Source organism: Eimeria necatrix, genomic scaffold (genome assembly GCF_000499385.1).
Source record: "Eimeria necatrix Houghton genomic scaffold, Enh_scaff533, whole genome shotgun sequence".
NCBI classification, from domain to species: Eukaryota; Apicomplexa; class Conoidasida; order Eucoccidiorida; family Eimeriidae; genus Eimeria; species Eimeria necatrix.
Window position 1 is genome coordinate 1 of NW_013654405.1, and position 11,044 is coordinate 11,044.

At 50.8% G+C, this 11,044-nt stretch overlaps 3 protein-coding genes across 3 annotated transcripts; 1 reads left to right on the forward strand and 2 right to left on the reverse strand.

Annotated features, from left to right (window-relative positions):
- Positions 1–1,698: 1,698 nt before the first annotated feature.
- On the forward strand, positions 1,699–3,723 carry ENH_00061320 (hypothetical protein, conserved; the record flags this gene model as incomplete). Its single annotated transcript, XM_013582003.1, has 1 exon — positions 1,699–3,723. The coding sequence occupies one exon, from the start codon at positions 1,699–1,701 to the stop codon at positions 3,721–3,723; it is 2,025 nt and encodes a 674-aa protein (XP_013437457.1).
- A 1,554-nt stretch (positions 3,724–5,277) lies between these two features.
- ENH_00061330 (hypothetical protein, conserved) lies at positions 5,278–7,551 on the reverse strand (the record flags this gene model as incomplete). The annotated part of the gene is made up of 6 exons (XM_013582004.1): positions 5,278–5,575; positions 6,218–6,361; positions 6,700–6,783; positions 7,050–7,108; positions 7,294–7,353; positions 7,522–7,551. The coding sequence occupies 6 exons, from the start codon at positions 7,549–7,551 to the stop codon at positions 5,278–5,280; spliced, it is 675 nt and encodes a 224-aa protein (XP_013437458.1).
- Positions 7,552–8,304: 753 nt separating this feature from the next.
- ENH_00061340 (hypothetical protein, conserved) lies at positions 8,305–10,367 on the reverse strand (the record flags this gene model as incomplete). The annotated part of the gene is made up of 3 exons (XM_013582005.1): positions 8,305–8,466; positions 8,591–9,413; positions 9,724–10,367. 3 exons carry the CDS (start codon positions 10,365–10,367, stop codon positions 8,305–8,307), a joined length of 1,629 nt encoding a protein of 542 aa, XP_013437459.1.
- Positions 10,368–11,044: the final 677 nt, after the last annotated feature.

The following is an 11,044-nucleotide window of genomic DNA, read 5'->3' on the forward strand; positions in this document are numbered from 1 at the left end:
CCAGCTGTCTCCCTCCAGTCTTGCGACCCCTCGTAGGTCGCTGGCTAGCTATCCTCTCTAGAGCACTAACCAGCCCCATTGTAGTGTCTGTGCACTACAGTCTCAGAGGCAACTCCAAAGAGAAGCAGGTTCGTCCCCCGTAGCTCTTGGGCTTCGCCGTCTAAAAACTGCCGTTGCTTTCCCCTCACGGGACTTGTTAGTGCCGCTGGCCCCTCTGTAGTATGTTTGCCTTGGCCTGTGTGGAGTGGCACAGCTCCTAGTGGAGCTTCTGTTGTCCGCGCTCTTCTTGCAGGTTTCACCTAATCTGCTCCTCATATGTTCACATCTCAGTGCAAACAAAGTTGTTTTCAGGCAAAAATATACAGCGTGGACTTAGCATCATAGAACACCTACATTATAGAGATATGCAGCTCTTGCTCTTCTGTTGTGTTTGCTTTTACTTTTTGTACAGCTATGTATGTCTACTTATGCATGCAGTAAATAATTCTATTTCGTCCCCTGTGCTCAATCAGGAAATCATGGTGCGTTTGGCAAATACAGGCATACAAAGAGAAAAAGCTTTCTAAACTTGTAAGCAGAGCTTGGCTTACAGATGATTTAAATCAGCTGAAGCCTCCAGGAGGGGACGAGCTGGAGCATAATTAGAAAGAATTCACTGAAACCCGAGAGGACTAAGGGCTTCTGAATGGCTTCCTTCGCAGAGAAAGAAAAAGCAGCTGAATTACATAGTGATCGCAAAAAAACACATTTGTTGCCCCGTTTTTTAGCAGCAGAGAAATAATACGATTATTGTGGTTGTTGCAGAGTGTAGTCTCCCGTAACGTAACGACGTGTGGTAAACATAGATGGCTGGTTCTACATCATGCCCTTAGGAGACATACCCCTAGACATTTACTCCGTAGTTTCTTGTTGAAGAGCTAGCTCTTCATAGATTCCCAAAGGTGCCAAACTACCATACCAAAAACTGTGGAAGGCTTGCGCACGTAACTCAGCTGTGGCTGCCAACACTCTTGTCATATTAAATCATTAAAAATGTGTTAAAGAGAAATCCTACGGTGTTACAGAAAATGGTATCGAATTTGAAACGGTCCAGGTAATAACCCCCCACTCATCGATCAACGGGGTAGCGGGCCCTACGCCCTCTTATTCCGTGAGCTGACTTGTGAGAAGCCCGAATGGGTTCCATCTCCAAGCCAAACTGTTTCGAATAAGGATGTTCAACTGGGGCTTTTTTTATATAGATCTGCAGTTTCTCACTGCGTAGCTGTCTGACAAGCCAAAGGATGCTTCTGTGGGTACTCATGTGACTTGAAGGATATTGTTTCGACTTTGCCAGCTGCTGCAACACCGTAGAGCAGTATGTGCTTCTCTTTTCTAATTTGCAATTTTTAATTGGTTTCGGCATGGCCTGTTCAGAGATTTTTATTTTATTCGCCCAATGGGCTGTGGTCTCCGCGCCAGCCACGGTGGGATCTGGATTATGTTTTTACGTTAGGCAGCATAGTAGTTCTATCTGGTAAGCAGGCTTGATGCTTTGTCACTACGAAGCCTGCATGCGTTATATTTTGGCCTTCGCACTTTCACGTGAATGGTTCCACATACGGATTGGAGGAGCAACTAAGCAGGACATAGTCGCGCCCCCCTGGCAGACTTCAAACTCAGCTCCTGAGTGAGACTGCGGGACGCGGAGGAAGTACAATGGCACTCGCTAAGATGCCGCAGGAACAGGACCTGCAAGTAATCCAGGACAATACGGCGAATGATGAGGAAAATGCAGGCCGGCGGAGTGTCAAGGAAGAGGAATTTGATGACGCTCCCACGCGCCTCCCACATTCCGGAACACCACGAGGGCCAAAAAGTAAACCAGGTCTCTATGTAATTCTTGTCACGTTGCTAGTGGCTGGCTTGATTGCCTGCAGGACAGTGAGTAGAAGTGCAGCAAGGCACGTTGCATCTCGCGCAGAGAACGACGGTATACCAGGAGCGCGCGTTGAAGAGAGGCACTTGAGAGAAAACGCCAGGAGCCAGTTTAAAGAAAGCTATAGTGAACAGAGACGATCTTTGTCGAAAGAAAAACAAACAGGCGGAGATGCAAAAGCTGAAGAGGAAGGTGTCCATGTGCCTGGCGAAATCGAGGACCTCAGAAAGTCCCGTATACCAGAGGTTGCTATTATGGAGGGCAAACTGGAAAAGTCGCGAAAGCTTTTGAGCGCGGCAGATCGCCTCGCATTTTTAGTAACGAAGCCTCAGGCCAAAGAACTGATAGGAGATGCACATGAACACGTGGAGCAGGCCCGCTTGCAGTTTACAAATTCAGGAGACATAATTGCCAGCGAAGAGCAACTCCTGCTCGCAGTACAGGATGTGCGTAAATTGTACCTTGCCGCGATTGCGCAATGTGACGCTCTCGTGAACAAGGTTGATATGAGCGAATTTTTCCCAATGGCAGGCCTGGAAACTGAAGGAGATGAGACCCCATTGAAAGCCGGCAAACTAAACCCCGAAGACACAGTTCAAAGCATGATGATCACATTCTATGAAATCAAGGATGTTTACTTCGAAATGATCGAACAGTTTCAGGGAGTCGGTCGAGCACCGTTGAACAGCAAGCCATTTGAGAATGAAGAAGATATCGACGTGTTGACTGACATTTCAGATGACCTTCTTTTCCTGTGGAATGCAGTAGCGTCTCAACAGAACCTCGTGTGGCTTGCAAACGAGTTCAGAAATCGCATTTTCACCGGTCTGAAAGAGCACATGCTAAGTGTTTCCAAAACGCTCCTCGCATTTTCAGAATCTCGTCTCAAGCACGCGCAAATCACAATTAAGCTAGCAAGGAAAGCTCACAAGCCCAAGGGATATGCATCAAAAACGTACGAACTCAAATTTGCGGAAAAGAAACTTGCGGAGGCGGAAAATGGGCTGAATGCGCTGCGAGAACGGATCAAGGAACTAGAAGCAACTACAAAGTGGGAAGATATGTCTGAGGATACGAAGGTTGTACTGCTGCAGGAGGCTGAACAGGCCAAGAAGCTAATGCTTGGCTTGCATAAACCTGTGTCGGAAGTCCCTTCAATACCACATGACTTGAAATTACAGAGCGAGGAGCTAATTTTAGATGAAGCTGAGGGCGTTCATAATGCCTGCCTTGCGGAGAGTCATGCTGTGCGTGAGCTGTTGAAGGATGCGAAGGCGAGGCTTGAAGCATGGCTAGAGGGTGCTTACAGTGAAGGGATGGACGACACAATCCAGCTCAGTGAAGACGTTTACTCTGAGCTGTTATCCAAAATCAAGCAAATACGCGAGCAAGCGAAGCAGGAGGTGACGGCAGCCGCGCAGTCGCTCCTGCAAGCGAAGGAAGCGCTGGGCGCAGCAGGTGCTGCTGACCCTCTCAAAACACAGACGGAACGTTTGGTCAATTTAATAAGTATACGGGAGAAGGCACGCCAACTTGCGCTCGAAAGCGAACGATTAGAGCTGTCTGAGCTAGAATTTGCTTCGCTGCAACGCGTAGCTACTGACGCCAAAATCTACAGATTCCGTGATTCATCTGCAGCCAAGGAACACATAATTACCGACACGAAGGAATACGAAGAAGCGAAACGGGCCGTTGTGCAGTCTGAAACTGTAGTAGAAATGCAGGCAGCAATGAACAGGCTGAGACGGTCAGTGGCGGCAATGACCCGGAACATCGCAAATGACAGAATGAGGAAGGAATCCTAGGCCGACAACTCCGTGGACGGGTTTATTTGTTCCCTTTTGACGGTAAAGTCTGTTGATGTTTACCTTTTTTGCTAGGAACACAAACCTGCAGCCATGTGTCTGCGCATTTCAATGCAGTTCGTAGCAGCCATACAGCACTACTGACATGCCGATTTTTTTTTTTCAAGCGCATGCAAGGCGTGGCCTTGCAGCGCTGTTTCGAGGAATTCGGCAGTGAGCTCCTAAACACCAACAGAGAGCTCCTATGGTTTGAATACCATAATGCTAGTAAAGAGATATCACAGCTCTTGCGCTTTTTATTCCTGAGCAGTACTTGTACCGGACTTCGTCCGCTACAACCGAGTTTCCTTGCATTTGTTTCTCCATAGGCTTAAGCTCGAGAATAGCAGTTGCTCCTGGCCACAGCCCAGACACTCCAGGTTTCAATAGTTGCTCGAAAATTCACCTACCAGATCGCCCGTCTGTAGAAAGACAAGCAACTGAAGATTCCGGGAGACAACCAAATTCGTTAAGTATTCGAGCCAATGCGGATAAAAGCGTCGTGCATATGGAGGCCTTGGTCATCCGGACCCGGGCGGTCAAGAAGTTTTGTAGTGGGGTCTGGACACACTTTTGCCGTTAATGTCTACTTTCTGCTGATTCCAACATGCGTACAGAAGTCAGGGGACCTCAGTTGACGTCATTTGAAGCCCGTGCTTGTGGCCTTGAAGTGGGTTCCCGCATCGCTCGCGTGCACACTATATCTGCTCACATTCACACTAAATCTTCTTGCCGTTTCACAAACCTGCTCCCGGCTGCGTCGGAGTAGAGTATGGGTAGCTACGCAGTATTTTGGAATCACGCGTCACGGTAGTTCTACAATTAAGCCACGTTCGGAGGCACTGCGGGCTCTGCTATAGCGTCGCCAATGCTCAAGACGCTGCTTCTGGTTGAAAAGAAAGTTCGATGCTTCCGAGCTCCATCTTAACTTTCCTTCAGCGTGAGGCACTAATTAAGATTCGTTACTTTAGAATAGTTGAAGTTTGATCGTTAATTCCAGGGGAACACCATCAGCTCAGCACTACTTTAAATGATACCATTAATTGACAACAGACGGCAAATGAGGAGCAACAACAATCAAAAGCCATTAAAAACGAAACTTAACAGAGGCGAAGCGCTCCGTGTGGGCAAGGTGAGCCAGTGGCTCTCCACCAATGAGCTGGCCTGCGCTGGTTCGGCTGCTAGCTATCGAAGCCAGATTGACTTCCAATGGAACACCCTCAAGCCCCGGTTGAGCAATATGGAGGCAGCAAAATATAGATCTTGGAGTAATTCAGGCTGCAGTTGCAACAGAGCGAACCGAGTCTTCAGCTGCTGCTGGGCTAACACCGTTCGCGATTGCCACAGAGCTTCCTGGAGAAAAAGCTTTTGATTTCTCAGGCCAAAGGCCTTCAATTAACAGGAAGCTTGCGCCTCAGCGGGGCGCAGAAGCTTCATCAAGAAAACAAGCTTAGAATCTATAAACCTAAAATCTCGACTGCTGACCCCTTGAGCCTAGGCCGCGTGTCTGAAACCCTAGGGCTGTTGTGTCTCTTGTATGCGTTTAGGTTTGCAGTAAGCATTGACCAGCGTAGCAGCTGTAGCAGCAATGTCAGCCATGAGAGGCTTCATAGCTTGTTTCGGGTGGAGGGGGAAAAGAGAAAAGCGAACAGGCGTAAGATCTGCTGCTGCCATCCCCTTGTTGCTGCGGGTCGAGTTCTTCCCTTTGTTTCCCTTGTGCTGTTTCTGGAGGTGCTGCTGCTCAAGCTGCTGCAGTATCCGTAGAGCCCTTGCTTCAGCCAATACGTAACACACCAAAGCGCCCGAGTATGCCCTGAAAGGGAAACACGCCAGCGGACGTTCAACGTGTAAGGTGTAAAAACACTTGAAATGTTTACCAAAGCGCAGCAAATTCTGTACTTCAAACTATTATCAATCCATAAGCTTCAGTGAACATCGAAAAGTCTCAGGGGCACGCCCAAGAAGACACATATTCATGGCTGAAAGTTTAATGCCCAACGCTGCTCATCTTATGAGCTGGCTCTGCGGATTTCGAAATACGACCGATATCTAATTTTTAGACTTTACCCTTCCATCTGTCGAAGGTAATTAAGCGAGAGAACAGGAAATGAGTCTTCAAGTCTGTAGGGAGCCACGCTGTGCATTTGGAGGCACACGCAACGGCGCAAGTACACATGGGAAAGCAGCAAGGCAGAAGCAGTGGAGCTCAAGCGGGCGAAGAAATGCAAAGAAGAAAACAAAGCGAAAATAGGAGAAGCAACGGGCACGAAAACAGGCTTTGAATGCTTGAGCACACTACCAATACAGCAACAGCTGCAGCAACACAACTAAATTACGCTTACCAACAGCAGCAACAACAGCGGCAAGTGGGACAGCGGCATGTGGGAAAAGAAAACCCACAGGAACAGCAGCATCAACAGAAAGGGCAAAAGTAACGCCAAAAGCAAGCGCCTACTCTTCAATAGCCCCTTTGATAGTGCGTTCTAGTGTATCTGTAGTTGCTGTTGCTGCGTCCAGTGTGTGGACAGCATAGTCAACTGCAGCAGCGACAAAAAGAGAATTAGGATGAAGTAAATCCAATAGGTCGAAGCCCAGGTTCCTACGTGCACGCGAACACACGGCACATAAGGCACACAACTGCTGCTGCTGATGCTGGTCAAAATGTTGCTGCCAATGGCATGGCCGCTGCAGCCAATGTTTTCACTGAGGAAGCTGTTGACGCTGCTGCTCGCTGCGTTGTGTGGGCTGTGGGCCTAGTTTAGTGGAGGCGTTGGCTCTGTACTGCACGGTATTTTGCCTTCATTTTCTTCTTTTTCGTTTTGAACCTGGTGTTTTATCTTCACGCCAATTCGTCCCGAGTTAGACAGTTTAGTGGTTGATTCGCATGAATCTCAAGCTATTGAAGTTAGTCTACTTTGCAGGCTTATTTTAACTCACGATGCATGCGCCAGCGTTAGGGGGCTGTTCTTGTCTTTGTGCTTCGACAAGCTCATCAAGAATTCTGGTTGCCGCAGTATGTGCCTAACACAGAATGCAGAGCAGCACAATAAACCAGCTAGCTAGGGTCTTAGCTAGCCAGCTGAATAGGCACTTTCACTGCGCTGGAGCCGGCAGTTGGTGCTGAACAGTTGGGGCAAATAGCTAACTAACGTGCTTAGCTAATTGCAGCTGCTGCTGGCTAGCGGCTGCAGCTAGCTTGCTTATTTGGCTAGGCTGTGGTTACAGGCAGTCAGCTACTGTGGCTAGCCAGCTAGCCAGCTAGGTGGCTTGTGGTCGAACTGCCTGACTCGTTGAGGAGAGCAAACGTTTCGTCGAAGTCGAGTGGTCTCTCCTTGACAAACGCGTCCTGCAGAATGCATTTACAAATAACAACAGGAATCATAATATAAATGTAGCAACACTTTGAACTAAAACAGATGGAAAAGACCGAGACGCAGTCCTTATACTGAAACCTGTGCTTCAGATCTCAAACCCCCCAGAGCAGCGCCGCAACTGCAGGCCCCACTACACTTTCGCAAACCATTATCTTACGGCGTCTTCTTGCAGCATTTCCTTAAAGGCGTGGCCAAGCTCATGGGCCAACACCTTCAGCTGCACAAACAGGAGGCGCCCGAAGTGGAAATGGAAAACCCTAAACCACACTTGTAGGCGATGCAAGGGTTTCTGTTGGGTTTCTGTTGCCTAAGTCCTTTCCCCAAAACCCCCCGTGGCTCCCAAGCCCCACACTTTAGGCCTTAGGTCTTAAGGTGTGAATCTCACTTCTTGCAGGTCTAGTAGCCTTGCTTGCATGTGTTTGGGTGGGGGCAGCTGCGCATACACAGCGTGGTGGAGAGCCCCCAGTTTGATGTGGCAGGGGAAGGAGGGTGGCCTTGGGGGCTGCAGGTAGTGCGAAAGACGCAGCGGAAAGAATGGGTGGTAATACAGAAAACCCAAAAAGCGGCATTTAGACAGACTGGAAGCAGGAGCTGTAGGTACACCCCAAGCCGCTGACTCAGAAAGCGGGGTGTAGGCACTCAGCTGAGCACACAGAGAGCCAAATAAGCCCTTTGGCGGGCGGCTAGCTGAGCTAGCCAGGCCAAGGCCAGCCTGGCCACTGGGGATATCTGAGAGAGTATCCCCAGCACGGCTAGCCGGGCCAGCTACAGGAGGACGGCTATCTCCGGAGGCGTGTCTAGCTGAGCTAGCCATGGCGTGGCTAGCTGAGCTAGCCATGGCTTGGCTAGCTGCAGGCTGCTGAGGCTGGGCGTGGGCTGAAGTGTCGTAAACGGCAAAAACTTCGCCCAAATATGAAAAGCCGTTGAATGACCTGCACACAGACCGTAGGCCGCCAGGCGCAAGCCTCACGCTGTTAGTTCTAAACCCTAAACCCTAAACCCTAAACCCTTGAACAACAGAGTCTGAACCCGCCACCCCTTAAGCCGGCCCAGAACTCTTACTCATTACTTTAATATCTAATGCCACAGCCCTCGTCGTTTTCGAATTTGTGCAATTCCAAACTATAAACACCTACTTCCCCTTATACTTCAAAAAAGGGTTTAGGGTTTAGTGCTTTGCTCGCCTGCCGTATCCTCTCCACTGTTTCTTCAGCAGCGGCTCCAGCCTAAGGCCCAGAGCAGCAGCTAGCTGGTGCGGCAGCTGGCTAGCTGAAAGAGACTCAGGGAACCAAGCAGCAGCTTCCAAGTCGCTTGCGCCCCGCCCGTAGGCCTGAGCGCAAACCCTAAACCCTAAACCCTAAACCCTAAACCCTAAACCCTAAACTCTAGACACTAGCCCCTAAACAGTACATAACAGGCGAAAACGCAGGCAGTCTGGGACGCAGCTTCCGTACCCTCAGAGCTGCTGCTAACCACTGGTCAACCGTGGGACGCCACTGCTGCAGTCTCGGCTGCTGCTCCCGCTGCTGTTGCTGCTGCTGCTGCTGCTGCCGCAGAGCGTGTCCCAGCTGCTGGGGAGCCCTTTGCGCTGCAGCAAGGCCAATAGACCGCAGCAGCAGCGGCACTTGCCTCCAATAGTGGCCCTCTGCTGTTTGTCTTTTGATGCGCAGTTCTGCCCAGCAAGAGTAGCCGCAGCTAGCTGCAATTTGCTGCCTCTGCTGCAGCAGCAGCAGCAGCTGCTGCAGCAGCTGCTGCTGCTGCGGTCGGTGCGCCTCGTTCCGTAGCTCCGCCCACTGCGTCACCAAGTCTTTGCCTGCAGCCTCTTCTGAACTTAGGGCTCGCGCTGAGGGTTTAGGGTTTGGGCTTTGGGGAAAAGAGGGTTTAGGGTTTAGGGTTTGCAGCAGCGCCAACACTGTCTCATAGTTCGAACCCTCATAAGGCACATGAAGAGCTCCCCTGCTGTCTGTCTTGTACAGCTGCTGCAGCAGCTTAGCTCCGGGGCCCCCCAGGCAGGCAGCAGCAACAACCAACTCCCTGCATGCAGCAGCAACAGCAAAACCCCTGCATGCAGCAGCAACAACCAACTCCCTGCATGCAGCAGCAACAGCAAAACCCCTGCATGCAGCAGCAACAACCAACTCCCTGCATGCAGCAGCAACAGCGAAACCCCTGCATGCAGCAGCAACAACCAACTCCCTGCATGCAGCAGCAACAGCAAAACCCCTGCATGCAGCAGCAACAACCAACTCCCCGCATGCAGCAGCAGCAGCAAAATCCCTGCATGCAGCAGCAACAACCAACTCCCTGCATGCAGCAGCAACAACAAAATGCTGGCATGCAGCAGCAACAGCAAAACCCCTGCATGCAGCAGCAACAACCAACTCCCCGCATGCAGCAGCAACAGCAAAATCCCTGCATGCAGCAGCAACAGCAAAATCCCTGCACGCAGCAGCAGAGCAGCAGCTCTGCTAGGGCCCCTCCCTTCGGGGGAGCCTGGCGCGAGGCAGAGGCTGGCGCCCTGATGCCCGCTTCTCTTAGGTTCTAGGGTTTAGGGTTTAGGGTTTAGGGTTTAGGGTTTAGGGTTTACGGTCTTGCGGTTGCTTTCGCGACGGCGCGGCAAAAGCGGGCACTTGTTTCGTCCACCAGGCGTTGCTGCTCCACCGTAAGGCCCCGGCGAGCAGCAGCAGCAGTTTCTTCTTCTTCCAGCTTTGCAGGCTGCTGCTGCTGTTGCTGCTGCTGCTGCTGCTGCTGCTGCTGCTGCTGCTGCAGCAAGAGAAGGCTGTCTATGAGCGCCTCCAGGGGCCTTATTGCGAACCGCGAAGTTAAGAAAGACGGCTTGACGAAGCAGCAGTAATTCAGCTGCTGCTGCAGCTGGCAACTCCGGTCTATCAGGTATGCCAGATACTTCTGCTGCTGCTGCTGCTGCTGCTGCTGCTGCTGCTGAAGGCCACGCCGCACTGCAGCACGGAGGGCCCTGGAGGCCCTCACTGCAGCAATCCAGTTGAAATCGTAGGGGAATAAAGGGCCTTCATGGAAAACTTGTTGCCTCTGCGAAATGGCAGCTGCAGCTGCTACTGCTGATGGTGTTTGGAGCTCTCGCTGCTTCTGCTGCTGCTGCTGCGCTGCAGCAAATTGCTGCGGCGTCTGCACATAACACACAAGGGGCTGGCGGCCTCTCCACAGGCCCCACAAGCCGTGAAGGGCTAAGTATAAGTGCTCCCGTGCTGCCATCACTGCTGCAGTTGCTGCTGCACAGCTAATTGCCCGTGAAAGCCGTCCATAGTTAGGGCGGCAGCGGCAGCAGCTGCCGCGGCCTCGCTGGTACTTATTTCGACTATGTCCTGGAAGTCAAAAGGAGAAAATAAGCTCAATATAACGGTGGGAAAGGCTCCTGGAGCCCGCAAGACCAGCGGTGGCGGCCCCTGGAGGCCTTTGGAAGAGCAGCAGCATATGATTATGGCATTGCTGGGAGGGGTAAGGAGCCGCAAATAGCCCCGGATCAGAGTAAGCAAGATGATATATATGGCATTTAATTTAATAATTTAATTTAATTTCGAAGCCCCGCTTTAAAACGGTGAGCATACCTCCTGTTCTCAGTAGCGGCTCCAGCCGTTCCCGTAGGGGCTCTGGCTGCTGCTGTTAGCTTTGTCTCGAGTTGGCAGCAACTTTAATACTTTTCTCATTCAATGATTTCCCATGCTTTTTTCGGAAGGATTAAAATGCATGGCGTAAGCTCCAGTGTGTGCAGCCGTGGTTCAGTTTGCACGGCTCGCCAGCAGCGCCGATACAAAATGCCTCTGTTTCATTCATGTTTCCCCCCGACTTCTTAAGATATTAGCATCAAAATAAAACGCTGCTAGCTCCAGCAACGTTTATTTTAGTCCTTCTACTGATTCCATGCAGCGTTT